The sequence below is a fragment of the Micrasema longulum genome, unplaced genomic scaffold (assembly GCF_059751315.1).
Source record: "Micrasema longulum isolate JH-2025_06_02 unplaced genomic scaffold, ASM5975131v1 h1tg001783l, whole genome shotgun sequence".
Taxonomy (NCBI): Eukaryota; Metazoa; Arthropoda; class Insecta; order Trichoptera; family Brachycentridae; genus Micrasema; species Micrasema longulum.
Window position 1 is genome coordinate 67,202 of NW_028278958.1, and position 18,885 is coordinate 86,086.

At 40.1% G+C, this 18,885-nt stretch overlaps 1 protein-coding gene across 1 annotated transcript in view; it reads right to left on the minus strand.

Annotated features, from left to right (window-relative positions):
- Positions 1-293: 293 nt before the first annotated feature.
- The window catches only part of Hmbs (porphobilinogen deaminase-like protein l(3)02640), a 37,521-nt gene continuing 18,929 nt past the window's right edge, over positions 294-18,885 (minus strand). The window contains exons 3-7 of the mRNA XM_088237777.1: positions 8,352-8,538; positions 6,286-6,368; positions 4,021-4,478; positions 2,451-2,610; positions 294-1,421 (exon numbers count right to left, since the gene is read on the minus strand). Coding sequence (XP_088093903.1) covers positions 505-1,421; positions 2,451-2,610; positions 4,021-4,478; positions 6,286-6,368; positions 8,352-8,538 — 1,805 coding nt within the window. The 3' untranslated portion in view covers positions 294-504. The remainder of the gene's footprint in view (positions 1,422-2,450; positions 2,611-4,020; positions 4,479-6,285; positions 6,369-8,351; positions 8,539-18,885) is intronic.

Genomic DNA, 18,885 nt, shown 5'->3' on the forward strand with positions numbered 1-18,885 from the left:
ATGCCAGATACAAATCGTTTTTCACGTGTCAATATAAATCTTTTTTGCTGACAACTGTCATTCTAATCAAGCTATATTTTAAGGACTATAATGTTTACTAATATTAGTTAAAATGTTTGGCCACAAGGTGTGTATTTTTAACGTCTATTTCCCTCGAGTAATATTCAAATACTAAATAAAATTGTGATATTTTCAAACCCTGATTTGAGACAGTGAATTTTTTTTTTATATTTGCAAGAACAAATATACAAAAGTGAACTAAAAATAATAAATTCGTTGAGAAAAGAACAAAGAATTTTCAATACATACATTTTTAAATGTCATACATATTTGTATATACGAATAACAACCGTAGCATTTTCACATTTAAGGCAATACAGAAAATAAACGTAACAATTAATCAACAGCAAAATATTGCATCATCAATATTCAATAGAATATGTTACTAAAAATATTTGTAAAAATACGATTGCACCATTTAAAAACTAAAATAAATATTCCTAACTATTTAGCTACGTTGGAATTGGTAGGGATAGAATTTCGAATGAAATTCTGCGCGAGCTGCATCACCTTTAAGGCGTCCCGTTCGATCAATTTATTAGCCAAATCTACGCCCAGTTTTTCGCACCGGTCCAACACGTCTTCAGAAATATTAAAATGCTTCGTCAACCCGCAGAACAGCTTGATATCTCCAGGGTCTTGGGTATTATTCTCGCTTAAAGTTTCCAGTTTGAGAAACGGGCAGTTTTTGGCCTTGGGCTTGTTTTCAATGTCGTACGCCGCGATCGATGATTGCGATTCCGTCAAATTGCTCATCTCCATCTGCGAATTGATCGCGACGACTTGATTCGCCATGAACGGGCATTTTTTGATGTCGTAGCTCGGTCGACGCGGGTGCATTTTGACGAGCGTGTCGCTCAAATACTGACTTGTGCAGTCGTCCGATCGGCTGCTCGGATATTCGACGGGACAGACGCGATTTGCTTCGGAGAACGGACAAAATTTAAACAGCTTCCCGTGGATGTTTATTAAATTCTCAATATCGACTGGTTCTGCGTTGTTTACGGCCGAATTCATAGTTTTCATGCGACAACAATTAACGATGTTTTCGCTACTTTGTTCTCTGTGACAGAGACTCTCCGAGCTTTTGAAAACCTTGGATTCCGGTTCTTCCGTGTCGTTTGAGCTTTCATTTTCTGCCATTTTGTGTTTTCCCGATTTGATTTTTGCCTCGTACGGACAGCCGGTCGGTTTGTTTGTCTGCTTAGCGATGTCTATGACTTCCACGAGGGATTCTTCGATCTTCGTATCTCCGTTGAGACTCCAAACTGCGCCGGTAATTTCTAATTTCTTGAGGGAAGATTTTGATTGGTCCTCTTTTAAATAAGTGGCTACGGCAACGGGGGCGCTGCATCCACCACCTGAGCCAATAAACAAATATTATTATAAGTACGTAAGAAGTAGCAAACATACCACGATAATTCAGTCGTTGATAATTTACTTAAGCTTCATATTTTTGCTTTGTAATTAATATGCGTAGTACATAAATGGTACTGACAATACTGTTTACTCTTTATAAATGATTGTTTAAATATTTTTAATGATAAAATAAATACATATCTTATGTTTAAATATGATGCAATAGAAACTTGTTAAAAACTTATACTCTGAGAAAATATGTCCTGCTATTACTACTATTTTTGTAGACAAGGACTGGATTCAACTCCCCGGGGAGCTGTTCATAACATATTACAACAGAGATGAAGAACATTCAAGAAGAACATTTAAAAAATAATATTTTCAGGCGTTGCCTAGTATGTAGGTGAAATAATTCAATTAGATGAATCTCACCCGCATAAATAAAGGTTTCAGCTCTTTAACTTCACAAACATCAACAGATGAAAGAATTGAAGGAATACAGATGTTCAAATATGGGCAGAATGGTGAATGTTACACAGTGTGTAAAATGGACACTTAAACCAGCCCTTGACAGGTCATAAGCCCTGTAGATGCCTAGACTTCTATATTACCTTCTCTTAAATGTTCTTCATCTCTGTTGTAATATGTTAAGTTGAAATATACATTTAAAAATGAAGTTGCTATAAGCATTAAAACAAAAAAAAAGAGAAAAAAAGGTTAATTTACTAACCTAAGGTTCTGGTAAAACTCAAAAGATTAACGATTACTAACTTATTTATTTATTTATTTAAATATGTATTAGGGCGGGCATATTGCTTTAAAGCAATTTCTTCCTACCTACCCAAACCGTTATATGAACATATTGTTGGTATATTTTCAAAACATTGATACGTACATATTATATACTTTTTTAAAGAAATTAAAATTGACTAAATATCTACACTGTACTATGAAGAGAGGCGGGGGTAAAGAGGGGAGGAAAGAGGGAAACTTGTGTTCTGGGAATACTCAAAAGATTAATGATTACTAACCCAGTGTCTTTAAGAAGCTTCTTTCGGCCAGGATCCGGCAGTAGGTATCTTCGTGGTTGAGTTTGGCGAGCATGCTCAGTACCTCCGCATTGTCGGCCATACACTCTATGGCCAGCGCCCCCTGTCCCACAGCGTACAGCACCTCTTTACTCGGAAGCACCTGATTAGACAATTCAAAACATTAAAACTATTTTTTTTTAAATTTATTTTTTATTTATTCAATTTTACGTTGGAGTTTTATCTTTTTTAAAAACAGAGAAATATCACATAATACGAAAACCAATAAAAACATGTGAAATGGATTTAGAAAAATTAATTGTACTTTCAAAATCAATATGGATATTGTGGAGAAATGTTTTCATACATAACTTCTAAAATAAAATTGTTAAAAAATATGTCTACCAAAATGCGACATATTTGGCCTTGACAATTGAACGCAGTTATGCAGAAAGCAGCCAGTTGGTGCAGTAAGGTAGATTCTATGTTCTGCTAAAAACAGCCAGACCGCTTAATTTAAATAAAAAAACTATATAAAAAACTCATTAAAACTGGTCAAATACATACTTAGATTGTTGTTTGTAATTTAGTAAAAAAACTCTTGTATTAAACTTCTTAGATTTTCACGGCCGTTAAGATGCACAATAAGTTTTTCTGGGTTATTATGCCGTGTGTCGTTCGTACTCTCTACCGACGTTTCGGATCGCGTTACAGCGTCCATCATCAGGGTTGATGTTATTTGTGTATGAATATGTGTTACGTTAGGTACTTAGAATTTTTACCGTGTCGTAGTCGTTTTTGTGTGATGTTATGTATTTGGGACTTGTACCGTGTCGTAGTCGTTTAGATTAATGTGTACCATTATGTACTTAGGATCTATACCGTATCACAAATCTGTGTTACATTGCAATCTTCTTAAATCAATCTGTTTAAACAGAGATGATGGGATGCGATTAAAAACATCCTGGTACCCAGTCATAAAGAAATCGCATAAAGATTGCAATGTAACACAGATTGGTGATACGGTATAGATCCTAAGTACATAATGGTACACATTAATCTAAACGACTACGACACGGTACAAGTCCCAAATACATAACATCACACAAAAACGACTACGACACGGTAAAAATTCTAAGTACCTAACGTAACACATATTCATACACAAATAACATCAACCCTGATGATGGACGCTGTAACGCGATCCGAAACGTCGGTAGAGAGTACGAACGACACACGGCATAATAACCCAGAAAAACTTATTGTGCAACTCTTGTATTCATTGTTTATCATTTGTCGAAGTCAAAAACATCCGAACTGTTGGGTAAATTCGATTATTGATTCATTCTTTTCTTTTTGGGAGTAAGTGTTCAGTTGTCATTAAATAGCAAGTGGGATCGTATCACAACCAGAAAGAATGAGTCTTAATTTATTTTGAAATAAATTAAGGAGTATGTAAAATGTATCAATAGATGAAAAAAAGCGTTATAGTTAGAGCAAGAACAAACAAACCCTAAAAGGTAATGTCAAAAATCAAAATTATTTAATTTGCTGTTACAATGTTTTTTCATACCTGCGATATTCTATCCTTCCATCCCATTCTTTCGAGTCCGGCTTGTGCCAATATCAGGGCAACGTAGTTAGGAACCTCCGCTTTGCTCTTCACATCCGCAGCGCCACTTTCACTTCCGTTGGAAGCCGAAGAAGCCCCGCTGCCGGAATCGGCACCATTCAAATTGCCATTCACGGCGTCCAGAGAACCGTTTGCGCAGTTCGGGTTCGAACTTGGGACGTTCGAATTAGAATTTAGAATGTTTGAGTTCAAATTTGTGCAGATCGGGTTCAAACGTGGTATGTTTGGGCTTGAATTTGTGCAGTTTGGGGCGTTTGAGGCGGATTCGTTTGCGTTGGTTGCCGAGCAGTTTCTATCCAGTTTCTGAAGTCTTGTATTGAGATTACCGCGTATATCGACGACCCGGAGGTGCGGATGACTTCGCGATATTTGAGCGGTTCGACGCAGGGAAGAGGTTCCTAAAACAAAATAAAAATATAATGTAAAACATTGTTAACTCAACTGATTGGAATAAAAAGCATAAAAATTTTAAAGTATTTTCAGGCTCTGCCTAGAAGGTGAAATAATTCAGCCAGATGAATATCACACCCGTCAATAAAGGTTTCAGCTCTATTACTTCACAAAAGTCGATAGATGGAAGAGTTACGGAAATGAATGAAATTTAAACATAGGCAGAATGGTGAATGTTACACAGTGTGTAATGACAGGTCACAAGCCCTGTAAATGCCTAGACTTCCGCATTTCCTTATCAAAAATGTTTTTTTTTTTTTACATTATTTTTTTTTTGCACCACAACAGGCCAGGAGGCCTAATTACAGTGGTGAATTACATCACAGAGCACCCAGGCTTGAGAAAAATCACATTTTAATTTTTGTGTTCTCACCGGGAATTGAACCCAGAACCTTCCGTGCGTGAATCAAGCGTCTTGACCACTACACCACGGAGGCCGCCAGATGTTTTCCCTCTCCTGTTTGCTGTTTGAAACCTGTTTGAATAAAATTAAAAATTTCACCAACATATTTATTTTGGAACTTATTATAAACCGAATTCCCTTTGACAGGGCCTTACTTATTAGATTTCCTTATACCAGGTTTATATTACGAAATAACTATACCCGGTTTAACTATTTATAACCGATATTAAAAAAAGCTTACTTATAAAAATATTTATTACCTAGAATAACAATTCACAGGTTATTTCATGCTTAATTTTTTTAAACAGTCAACACTGATATGTGCGAGTGCGCAGTTACTTTTATAACAACACAGACAAACGTCAAAGTCGAATCGAGACTACTATCAGTGTAATGGAGAACATGGAGAAAGCCGTCAGAAAAAGAAATCAAAATTAGGAAGAAGAGAAGTTAAAAACGAGTTCTTCAGTTTATTCGTGTTTCTTTTTTATCACAATTAATGTAAACACATACAAACATATAACATTTCAGATATTATTTAAACAAATAACTAAAAACTATTAAAAATAATATATCAATAAATAAATTTAAAATTAATCTAAAGAAATTTTTTGAACTAGTGTAAAAACAACATTAAATTTTAATTAGTATGAATTTATTATTGTTTTATGTTTATTCTTTATATATCCTATGTTTTTATTTTTCTTTTCATGTACTCGTATTAAACTTATATAAACTCTTATAAATAAACAACTAAAACAGTGTAAGTCACTCTCCAAGCACAAGAGTTAGTCTCTTTTTTTGGAGAGTTACAATGATAAAATTTACTAGATGTGTAAAAGTAGTTATGTTTAGAATTTTAAAAAAACTTGTACTTTTTATGAAATTTATGAATGAAAAAAAATTAAAAATCACTTGAATCGCATTGAGAAGGTCGCAGGACTTCAAAATTATTTAAAATTGAAAAAAAAACTGATAAACTATCCATTTTGATTACCGAAAAATATTACTTTTGACAGATCGCGTGCTTATTCCAGCGTTATACCACATAATGTGCAGGTATAAGTTTCTATGGTGGCTATCCCAGATTTAAACTGAGTTTGACTCGCATAAGTAATGATTTTGCTATACCATCATTATTCTACTACTATTCTCAAGCTGAACTTTATACCCGATTTGTAAGTAAGGCCCACAGTGTATAGCGGCCATGTTGGTGAAGCTACAGCTTTTGAATTTGGAAGTCGTGACGGTTGTTCAACTGCGTTGTTTAATGGCCAGGTAGTCCCATACCGGCATGATACACGAGTAGATTGGTCAGCATTAAATAGTCGCCATAAGAGAAATTAATTTACCTATAATGGATCCGGGCGGTAACGAAGCGAGGGTGTGTCCCTTGAAGTCTTCACGCAGTACTAAGGCATCGCGGGGGTCCTCTCTGTAACAACAGAATAAGATATAATATTATATCCCCCATCTGTACTCTAATTTTTTAAGTTTGTATTCTGGTTTGTGGATCATTTTACAGATCATCAAAGATCACACATATTTACATAATACCAAGAATTATACTGTAACGAGCGAGAGAAATATGCTTGTGTATTTGATTAATGGATGCATTAAGAAAATAGGAAACTGGATCGCTGAAAATAGACTAACACTTAACCCATCTAAAACGGAACAACTATGGATGGCTTTAGCCAGACGACAGAATTCGATTCAGGATACGGCACTACCCGATGTAAGGAGTACCGCTTTACCCACCGTTAAACTACTGGGAGTCTTCCTTCATTCTGACCTTTCTCTTGACGCTCAAATTAGTAGAACGATGAGTTCATGTTTTTACCAGCTGAGACAGATTAAATGCATACGCAAAAATTTGCCAGTTGATGGCGCCCATCAATTAATAAATGCGTTTGTAGTGTCTAGAGTCGATTATTGTAATGGTATCTACGCAGGTCTACCGATGAATAAAATTACTCGCCTACAGTCTGTATTGAATGCCGCAGCGAGACATATTTTTGGAATCTCTAAGTTCAGCCATATCACTCCACTACTTCGGAAATTACACTGGATTCGTTTTCCACAGAGGGTGGAATACAAACTCTGTTGGCTTATGTACAAGTCGCTGCACAACTCTGCCCCAGAATATCTTAGGGAGCTCTGCATTCCAGATGAACTAGCTGACAGACATCTTACGCTTAGATCAGCTACATCTACGTCGAAAGGAAAAGTTATTATACCTCTACGCAAACAGCGCACTAAATTCAGCGAATGCGCATTTGCGGTCGCAGGCCCTACGTCATGGAATGCTCTCCCAGCAGAGGTGCGAAACTGTGAGAGTGAAGTGATGTTTCGGAAGAAACTTAAAACCCACTTGTTCTCTAAATCATTTGAATAAATCCTTAGCGTGTGGTGACAAAGTACATTAATTAATTTTGAAGGGCGAAATTGAGGGTCACAGAGGGGCTGGAAGAAGACATATGTCTTGGCTGCGTAATATACGAGACTGGACTGGACTGCAGAGTGATTGCCAACGTTGAGGATACCTAACAGGGCACTAAGAGAAGAAGTATGTATACTTAACCATAAAGTATCAAAATTATGTTATAGAGAACAGTTGATTGCAAATTATGTGGGCATGCATTGGTCAAGTATTCTCACAACTTCTACATCTTTTTTACTCACAACCACTGCTCACTTCCCACCACGGTATCCTTTGATCACCAGCCACATTAAGACCTCGTGTCGTACATCGCGCATTTATTTCGTTGAATGTGTGCCGCATTATAAATTTTGTTTCCACCAACCACCAGTGTTGAGCTCCAGATCGGAGCCTTCCCTCATGTTAGTGCCGCTCGCAAGTATCAAGTCGGATCCGGAAAGTCCATCAGACCAGAGGATAAAGTTAGTGGCATCCCTTCCTAATCCATCTTATCTGCTGGGTTTGTGACCGATTGAAACTTCATACCGCATAGCGAGGATACTCACTTATTTTCATTAAATTTAATTACAGTCCACTCCGCTCAATAATATCGTAGAAGCCCTAGGTAAGATTTGTCTAGTGTTTTCGTTTTTTACTGTAGATTGAGAAATGCCGTTTTTATGATAAACACTATACTTCAGAAGGTGAGTATTACAGTTTTTTGTAAGAAAGCGGCCGGGCCGTTTTTAGCAGAACATAGAATTGACCTTACTGCACCTGATAACACCAATATCTAATTTTGTCTTGTTACGAGTGCCAATCTATATTCAGTCTAAATTTCAAGTGGCAAAATCTGCCTGTTAATATTTCTTTAAGACGACCTCAGCAACAGATGACAAAGCATCAAAATAATTTGATTTCAAAGGACTTCTACAAAAAACAAATTTTAATTTTGTACTCCGGGTCGTTTAAGTCTACGCCTAGCACAATTGTTACCTTTCCAGCACTGCTCCGATGGCCATGTTGTTCGGAAGGCTCGTGGGCAGGTCCTTGAGCGAGTGGACGAGGAGCTGGACGGCTCCGCAGCGCAGGGCGTCCTCCAGCTCGCGAGTGAACAGCGCCTTCTCCCCGATCTTAGGGAGGGAAATGTCCAGCACCCTGTCGCCTAGAGTGGACATAGTCACTGGAACAAGAAACATCAATAAGTTATTTGGTTCGATGGGTGTCAGTAATGGAAATTATCGCTATTTTTATTGCATTTCATTAACATGCGAAGCATTAATGCATTATCATAACTATAATATTTAGCATTCACATTACTTCTAATGCTTTCATATAAGCATTCCTGTTCTAATACGACAAAATGAATCAACTAATAGAACGATTAGTAATTTTATTAATTTATTAATCGAATGATTAGTAATTTTATTAATTTATGAATCGAATGATTAGTAATTGAATGAACTTACTAATCTAATGATAAGTAATCGAATGAATTTACTAATCGAATGATTAATAATTGAATGAATTACATAATCAAATGAATTAATTTAATGCGATGGGCGTTTCGGTTATTGTGGCCTATGGCCTCAAAAAATTGGTACCCATGGGGGCGGGGGTGGGTCAAATAAAATTTACATCTTGGAGTGGAGGGGTAGAGCTCAAATGCTGAAAAAAAATCGGTTGCTACCCCCACCCCCCAGACCGCCAAAAAGATATTGAATTTTAAAAAATAATCAATTCATTCAATTACTAATTTATTTGAATGAATTACTGCATTCGGACTTTCATTTGAATGAATTTAGTAATCGAATGCATTCGAATAAATCATGTGCACTTGATTATATTAATTTTAATTAATCGAATACATTCGTTTATTTTCACTAGAATAAATTGAATGCATTCGAATGAATCAAATGCATTAGATTATTTTCATTCGAATGAATCAAATGTATTCGATTATTTCCAATCAAATGAATCAAATATATTCGATTATTTTTATTCCTATGAATCAAATGCATTAAATATTTTCATTCGAATGAGTCAAAAGCATTAGATTATTTTCATTCGAATGAATCAATATCATTAGATTACTTTCATTCGAATGAATCAAAAACATTAGATTATTTTCATTCGAATAAATCAAATGTATTCGAGTATTTCCATTCGAATGCACTCCATAATTTTTATTCGAATGCACTCCATTATTTTCATTCGAATAAATCGAATGCGTTTGATTATTTTCATTCGAACAAATCGAATGCCTACAATTGTTTTCAGTCGAATTAATCGAATGGATTAGATTATTTTCATTCGAATGAATCAAATGTATTCGATTATTTTCAATCGAATGAATCAAATGTATTCGATTATTTTTATTCCTATCAATCAAATGCATTAAATATTTTCATTCGAATGAGTCAAAAGCATTAGATTATTTTCATTCGAATGAATCAATATCATTAGATTACTTTCATTCGAATGAATAAAAAACATTAGATTATTTTCATTCGAATAAATCAAATGTATTCGATTATTTCCATTCGAATGCACTCCATAATTTTTATTCGAATGCACTCCATTATTTTCATTCGAATTAATCGAATGCGTTTGATTATTTTCATTCGAATAAATCGAATGCCTACAATTTTTTTCAGTCGAATTAATCGAATGGATTAGATTATTTTCATTCGAATGAATCAAATGTATTCGATTATTTTCAATCGAATGAATCAAATGTTCTCGATTATTTTTATTCCTATCAATCAAATGCATTTAATATTTTCATTCGAATGAGTCAAAAGCATTAGATTATTTTCATTCGAATGAATCAATATCATTAGATTACTTTCATTCTAATGAATCAAAAACATTAGATTATTTTCATTCGAATAAATCAAATGTATTCGATTATTTCCATTCGAATGCACTCCATATTTTTTATTCGAATGCACTCCATTATTTTCATTCGAATTAATCGAATGCGTTTTACTATTTTCATTCGAACAAATCGAATGCCTACAATTTTTTTCAGTCGAATTAATCGAATGGATTAGATAATTTTCATTTGAATGAATCATATCTAGTTCTGCACACTGCTTTGTTTAGTACTACTGCAAACTGTTTCGCACGCTGCTTTAGTTTAGTTCCACTGCAATAAAATAATTAGTTTTGTCCGGGCGTGTGAAGAATACAGTTCTGCGTGAAATAGAACCATAATCCTGGACTTTTGGACTGGAATTTCGACTCGATAGCTGCTCTCGGGTAAAAATCCCGAATAAAGGAATCAAGTGGAGTAGTGGTTGGCGTATTCGCCTACCATTCCCGAGTTCAATTCCTGGCAAGGTTGATATGATATAGCGACCACAGATAATGTATTCGATGTACCAACGCGCCTTATAATGTAAGGGTGTGATTTTGAAGAAAATAACTATTTTCAATTAGTCAATGGTTAATCGGACCCATCCGATCTGTAGTTTTAGTCGGCAATGGACATTTTAAAATGTCAAAAGTTATCAGAAAAAAATTGTCTAATTTAGAATATTTCATTTAATTACTACAGCAATAAAATAACACATCCCACTGAGGCGAAACAGAAGAGTATATCACAGTTATTAAGTTAATTGAGTCACATTAAACACAATTAGAACAACGATATTTTGATTACGTCTAAATACTCGTAGACAAGGCTGGAATACACAGTTATGTGGCTGTGGTGTAAAACGAGTCAACTTAGGATACGAGGCTTGATATATCTCGCGGTCCCTGTCTTTGTTGATAAAAAAATGTTTAAGAAGTTATACTAGAAGTAATTCAAAAGTTCGTAATTTTATTTTTATTTTATTTTTTATTTATTGGGGATATCAACAGTAATACATGTAACAAAAATATAACAAATAAAATATACAGAGAATAAAACCAATGACAGATATCCACAGAAATACATTAAATACACGTACAATACATACTAGTGTGTTTGTGAGAGTGTAAGTGAGTGAGAGGGTGGGTGAATGGGTGTTATATTGGAATGAGGGTGGACATGTGTGTAAATATTGCACAAGTGTCGAAAATATAAATATATATAAAATATTAAGAATTAGAGATAAAATAAGATAAAATAAGACTTTATTATTGAAACTAATTATAAGACAAAAAAAGTATGTTTTAAGAAGCGCATTTTAAATGTTATTTTTTTACAATCAATAGATCAATAAGGGGAAAGTTCAAGTTATATTCACTAGCAAAATAGATTAAATTACACATTGTAATTTACTTGTTACAATGTGTACTTGTTGGTAGTAAACAAATGAATTCAAAAGTGAATTTTTCCACACTTCCTCTTTTCAAAATAGATGGTACAGAAATTCCATTCATGACTTCATTCAAAAACTTAGGTATTATCATTCATAAGCATTTAGGGTGGCAGGATCAGGTTAACGAAGTTAGTCGTAAACTTTATAGCAGTTTGCACTCACTTAAAAGATTACAGAATTTCTTGCCAATTAATGTTAAGCAAACATTAGTCCAGAGCTTACTTCTTCCACTCCTTGACTACGCGGATGTATGTTATCCAGATGCTAACTCTGAGTTGCTTGATAAGTTAGAACGATTTCAGAATATTTGTTTTCGTTATATCTTTAATCTTCGCAAATTTGACCACATAACCGAGTATCGCACGCAACTACACTGGCTCAGTATCAGGCATAGAAGAAACATTCACATTCTATCACTTCTTCACAATATTTTAAATAATCCCAATTCGCCTGTTTATCTGAGAGGGCTCATCCAACCTCTTTCACAACACGGACTATCTCTTCGTTCTAGTAACGAGAGAACCCTTTTAATATCCTGTCATTGCTCTAATTTTTTTGCCTCCTCTTTCACAGTAGTAGCCGCTCGATTGTGGAATAATCTACCCACTAATGTTAGAGACGCCCCCTTCTTTATTTACATTTAAGTCAAGATTGAAATGTCACTATCTAAATATTTAAATTGTTCCTTTATCCTTCTTCTTTCCTTCCCATCCCCTCTCCTCTCTTCATATAATTTTTTGAATATATATATATTTATTTTTGTTAATCTTTGCTTTTAATTTTTGTATAAAATTGTAAGATTCAATATGTCCATGTATTTATAATTTTCTCAAACTGAACGGTTTGGGTAGGTAGGAAGAAATTGCCTTAAGGCAATATGCCCGCCCTTATATGTATATTTATTGTATATGTATATAAAGTGTCAAATAAATAAAAATAAATAATTTAATATATCTAAAAGAGTACAAAAAAATCTTATGAACTATAGCATGTACATTAATCATAATTGAGGGAAAAACCAATGGTTAAGGGTGAGGCTAAGTGTTTAATGGGTAATGGGGAATTTAGGTATTTATATTTGAATTTCGGGGAAAATATAACAAAGATATTTATACATATTTATATATAGAAAAGTTATTTCATCAATATAATAATTTTGTAGCAAGGGAGTGACTAATTTAAACATTAATTTAACTGGTAACTTTTTACATTGTACTTGGCATAATTTTTGATTTAATTAAAGCAGGCGCAGTATTAAATATATCAAAATGATGGTTACATTTATTGGCATTTAGGTGAAATCGAACTGAGCATAGAACTGAGCATAATTTGTTTGGAATGATTTAGTATGAATATATATATTATCAAACCTACGAAGTAAAAACAGACCTAACTTGTGAATTTCTGCTCAGTTTTCCAGGCTGAACTACTCGCAATACGAGAAGCTCTCGAATGGTTATTAAAGAAACCACCAGAGAGATGGGTTATTGCAAAAATATTATCAGATTGTCGTTCGGGCGTTCAAGCTATAACAGATACTCGGTCGGTAAATCCATTCATTGTAGATATTCAGAGTAAAATTAAGCATCTAAAAATGAGAGGGATAACCATTCAAATATGCTGGATAAGAGGACATGCTGGTATCGTAGGAAATGAGAGAGCGGATGAACGAGCAAGAGCCGCAACTTGTAAAAGAACGGCACCTTTCTTCTCAGAATTTCCCCTTAGCTTTGCTAAACGCTGTGTAACAGACGCGGCGGATCACTGCTTCGTCCGTAGCAATCGCGCCCGTCACAAGAACTGTATTTCTATAGGTGCTGGTGTCAAACGCAGAGTGGCCGGGCGTAGGCGGGCCTCGGCCGACGAACGATAAGCTCCGGGGGAGGTATCGTCGCCTAGAGATCCCTTGCGGGGTCGCTAGCGAGTAGCGCTGGCGGCCGCAATCCTGAGTCAGGCAACCGGGTTGTAAGGCCGGTATCTCTCCGTCGGTGGGAACGGCGGGGTGTGTTCCGGGGAAGTATCCAAGGGTCCAAATTATCCGGGGTCCAAAATCCAATCCAAAGAGTATCCGAGTTCCAAGTCCAGGGGGGTAGCGGTGTTCGAATCCAGGTGGCGATGAGGTCCGGTTTGAAGCGAGGTAGGGAGGTGAAGTGGAGAGTAGAAAGCCTTAGTAGTGTGGTGAGATGACTGACTTTATTTTTCCCCGGCGGGGCTATATATACAACATTTTGCCGTGCGGCGGTGGGCTAGGCCAATAGCGGGCGGTGCTAGGTTGACCAATCACGCGGCGAGAGAGATAGCGAGCACATTTGCCGGCTCTATCGGTCTCTCTCGCGCCACGTATAAGGTCCCCACCCTCCCGCTACCGGCCGCAGTTCCCCGCCGACCGCGCGGCGATCAACACTTATACAGAACAACATAAAAACACATTATGGGCATACAAATATTTTCATGAATTCTAATCTATATGTGGGCTTCAGTATGGCGATCACCACCCCCGAAAGTGACAAATACTAGTCTTTATTGAGGAGGTGGTAGATCGCTTACACATACTGAAGCCTCCTATGCTACATTAAAACCCCAGGAAGGGCCGCCAAGTTGGTGCATGTACTTTTACGTCGGCAACACTCCCCCCTGCCGAGGAGGCATCTCTGCGCCGACGTCGTCCTTGATTTGCAACACGGCGAGCTTGACGGCGGGTCGTGTGTAGGTTCCGGTGGCTGTCTGGACCCGGGCGCTCCTGACTTGTCCATCCTTCCCTGGTGTGACTGCTATGACGCGTCCCCGCGGCCATTCATTCCGCGGGAGGGCGGCGTCCGTTATTATGACCAGGTCATCGACCATGATCGGTGTGGCGGCCTGTTGCCACTTCCGTCGCTGTGCCAACGTCGGGAGATATTCCCTCATCCATCTTTTCCAAAATGCGTCGGCTAGTTTCTGCGCCACCCGCCATTGTTTTCTGAGGCACAGTTCGGGCGGCGCGTCTCTGTAATCGGCCAGATGCGGCTGGGCCCCGCTCGACCCGATGAGAAAGTGCATCGGAGTCAGCGGAGCGTCGTCTCGGCTATCAAGCGAGACGTGGGTTAGGGGCCGAGTGTTTACTGTGTACTCGGCCTCCGCTATCGCTGTCATTAGCGTTTCCTCTCGGGGGGCTTGTTCCTTTAGAATCACCATAAGCGCCCCCTTTATCGACCGGACGAGCCGTTCCCAGGCTCCCCCCATGTGTGGCGCCGATGGCGGGTTGAACACCCATTTGATCCCTCTCCTTGTCGCCTCGTTCTGTAGTTCGGGATCGTGGGCTAGTTCCTTCATGGCGGCCGCCATCTCTTTGTCTGCGCCTCTGAAGTTCGTCCCGTTGTCCGAGTAGAGCGTTGTCGGATGTCCTCTGCGGGCCGCCATCCTTCTGAGGGCCTGCACCGTCGAGTCAGTACTCAACGACGGTGTAATCTCAATATGCACGGCCCTCGTAACCATGCACGTAAACAGGGCCCCGTATCGTTTCTCCCGGCGTCTTCCGATAGTTACGTATACGGGCCCGAACATGTCCACCCCACAGTGGGTAAAAGGCCTTACGTGATGATCGAGTCGGCCGGCAGGCAGCTGTCCCATGAGCGGAGGCTGCGGGCGGGCCTTCTGTATTCGACAGTAGCGGCACTCGTATATAATTTTCCTTATATTTGTCCGTAATCGTGTTATAAAGAACTGTTGTCTGAGTTCGCTGAGTGTCCGCTCTGTACTTGCGTGTTGCCGCGACTCGTGATAATGCCTTATCAATAGACGCGTATAGGCGTGCGCTCCGTCCAGTATGACGGGCGCCTTTAGTTGCTCGCTCACCGCGGGGGCTTCCATAATTCGCGTCCCCATTCTGAGGACGCTATCTTTATCGAGGTAGGGAGTGAGGCCCAGCAGGCGGCTGTTCCGCGGGAGGCACTCCCCCCGTCTAATTGCGGCTATCTCGGCGTGGTAACTGTCTGTCTGGCTTATGAGTATCCACGCCCTCTCTGATGCCTTGAGTTCCGGGGCGATGAGTGTCGCGCTTCCTGTATTCTTTTTCCTGCAGCGGTTTATGAAGCGCAACACCCACGCTGTAGTCCTGATCAGTCTCCGCCAGGAGGAAAATCTTCTTTCGTCCGGGAGGGCTGTCATCACGATGGCACTGTTCGCACACTTTATTTCACTGCTTGTATCCGGGGTCGCCGTTATTACCTTGAGCGGCGGCCATTGACTTTTATTTTTCTTTATGAAACTCGGCCCACTGAACCACATGCCGGCCGGGGAGATGTCTGGTATCTCGCCGTCCCGCGTCCCGAGATCAGCGGGGTTCTTCTTTCCTGGTACCCACCGCCACTCTTGAGCGTTCGTTAGCTCATCTATTTCCCCTAGGCGGTGGGCTACAAATGGCGTGAAGATGCGCGAATCACTCTGGACCCAGCACAGCACCGTAGTAGAATCTGTCCAGTAGTAGGTATCGCGTATATTACTTCCGCATTCTTTCTTGATTGTGGCCGCCAGTCGTGCGGCCATGAGCGCGGCTTGTAATTCCAGGCGTGGAATTGATAGCGCTCGTAGCGGGCTAACTCGGCACTTGCTAGCCATGAACGTCGCATTCCTTCCGGCGGCGTTCTCCTCCACGATGTAGGCTACGGCGCAGCTCGCTTGCTCCGAGGCATCGGAAAATACGTGCAGCTCTACTGGCTGGCCATTGGCGCTCGATACGCGCCGCGGTATAGCGCACTCGGTATTGCGTAATATGTCCACCCAAGTGCGCCATTTCTCTGCGTGTTCTTCATTCACTTGTTCGTCCCACTCTATGTGGGAGCGCCACACATCTTGTAGCAGTATTCGCGGGCGTATTGTCAAACACCCTACGAAACCGAGTGGATCGAAAATGCTCATAACTTCACTTAGCATCTGCCGTTTTGTAGGCCTCTCTGTTGGAACCTCCCGTGACACTTTAAATTTAAATTGAAACTCGTCTGTCACCGGGTCCCATTTGATGCCGAGGACCCTCTCTGTCACGGAGGTTCCGCTAATTATTTCGCGTGCGCTTTTCCCTCTCAGACTTGAAGGAATCGCTTCCATTACGGAGGGATCATTACTCGCCCAATTCGCGAGGATGAATCCGCCCCGCCGTAGTAGTTCGCTGACATCGTGGCGCAGTTGTATCGCCTCTGTTGCACTGTCTACGGCATCCATATAGTCGTCCATGTAGAATTTATTTCGCACAGCATCCCTTATCCCTGGCGGCGGCCATCTCTTGCCCGTGATCTTCTGCGACTTGATTTCTCACGTCTGTGCGCTGCTCGGTGAACACGCCGCGCCGAACGTCATCGACGTCATAATCATTTCCCGAATTTCTTCTTCGGGACTATCGCGCCAGAGGAACAGCTGCGCCCTCTGGTCTTCTTTTCTTATTTTAATTTGGAGAAACATCTCCCTTATATCTGCTGCCAGCGCGATCTTTCCCTCGCGAAATCGCATTATATTTCCCATAAGCGATGAGAGAAGGTCCGGGCCGTTGGCCAACATGTCGTTCAATGACTTCCCGTTGCAGCGGCTGGCGGCGTCAAATACTATCCGTATTTTATCCGGTTTATTCACGTTCGTCACTGCGAAATGCGGCAAAAACCAAAGCCCACTCGCAGTGTCTTGTCTTTCAGCCAGCGTCAGTTCCCGGGCATACCCTTGTCTAGATATTCTTTAATCTTTAACTTGTAAGCCGCGGCGAATTCACTGTTTTTACTGAACTTTTTCTCTATGCTTAAAAATCGATTCAGCGCTGTACGGCGATTATCCGGTAAACATATTCGATTGTCTTTCCACAGTAGCCCTGTCTCGTACTGTCCTTGCGGTAGGAAACGTGTCGTGGCTCTCATGGTTTCTGTGGCTCGCGCCTCTGACGCGATATCTTGGCTGTCGAACTTATACCTAACGCGTCGACGGCGTAATTTTGTTTAACTAGATTTTCTAGTCTCTGTTCTGTACTAAGCGCCATTAGTATGCTGGCGTTAGTCTGGCGTGTCCGCCCACCGTGTATCACCTTCCTAAGGCTGTCACTGAGGCGATGTATTCCCCGCATCTCCGTGCCTCTCTCGTCACTATGAGAGAGGCGTTATCTTGGCCGATGAGTAACTGCGGGCACACTTGTCGCATCCTGCCTTCCCTTCAATCACGGGCTGTAGCGGCAGACTCAGCTTCTGTATTGTGTTTGCGCGGAGAGTGAATAAATCTTCCGTAACTCCGCGCACTTTAATTGTGACTTTTCTTGATGCACTATCTGTTACGCACATTCCGCCGGCACCGTGGATTTTTAATCCTCGAGTCTCTCCCGGCGCGCCGATGTCGTTTGCTATTTTTGCGTCAATCAATGTCACGGTTGATCCCTCATCTAGTAACGCGTACGCGTTCACTCGTCCTCGCGGACCACTTAACATGACGGGAATCACTTTTAGGAGGACCGGTTCCTCCCGAGCGTAGGTGCTCGTCACTATATTATTCGTCCGCGAACTGTGGCCGTAATCGTAGTTTCTTTCATTTGAACTCGCGGCGCGGGTTTCGTTCGCGGTCGGTCTGTTTCCCCCGGCGCCCGCCGCTGCAGGCGTGTTGCGGCGGGCATTATTATCTGGCGCTCGTATATCGGCGCTAGACCGAGCTTCACTGATATCGGCACTATTTCTGTCGTGTAATGTCTTGTGATGTGTTCGGCGACATCCATCGAGGCCGCACTTTTTTACATTTCTACACTTTATCGCCCGATGAGTGTTCGATAAACACGAAAAACACAAATTCTTTCGCTTCACTATGTCCCATCTTTCCGGAATACTACACTCTATGTATTCCTGGCACGTTTGTAGTAAATGTCCTCGTCCGCACAAAACACATGACGCTACACTTTTCCCGTTTCCCTCTGTTGAAATCACTGTATGCACTTGTTCTCGCTTCTGTGGCTTCTCGCGTTGTTTTCCGCTGTACACTTGCGGCTCTATTCCGCCGCCTATCATCGAAGATTCCGTTAAATCTTCCAAGAAGAGCGCGAAATCCTTCGCGGAGGGCCTCACCGGTTTCTCTTCTGCTGTACCACCAGAGAGACTTCATGCACAGCGGTAACTTGCTCACTAGTTCACTTAGTAGTTGGTGGCGTAGACATGTAATCGCCACCGAAGCCTTCTAAGGTCGCTATCGCGTTCCGAACTGCGCTAGACAGATCTACTAATGCT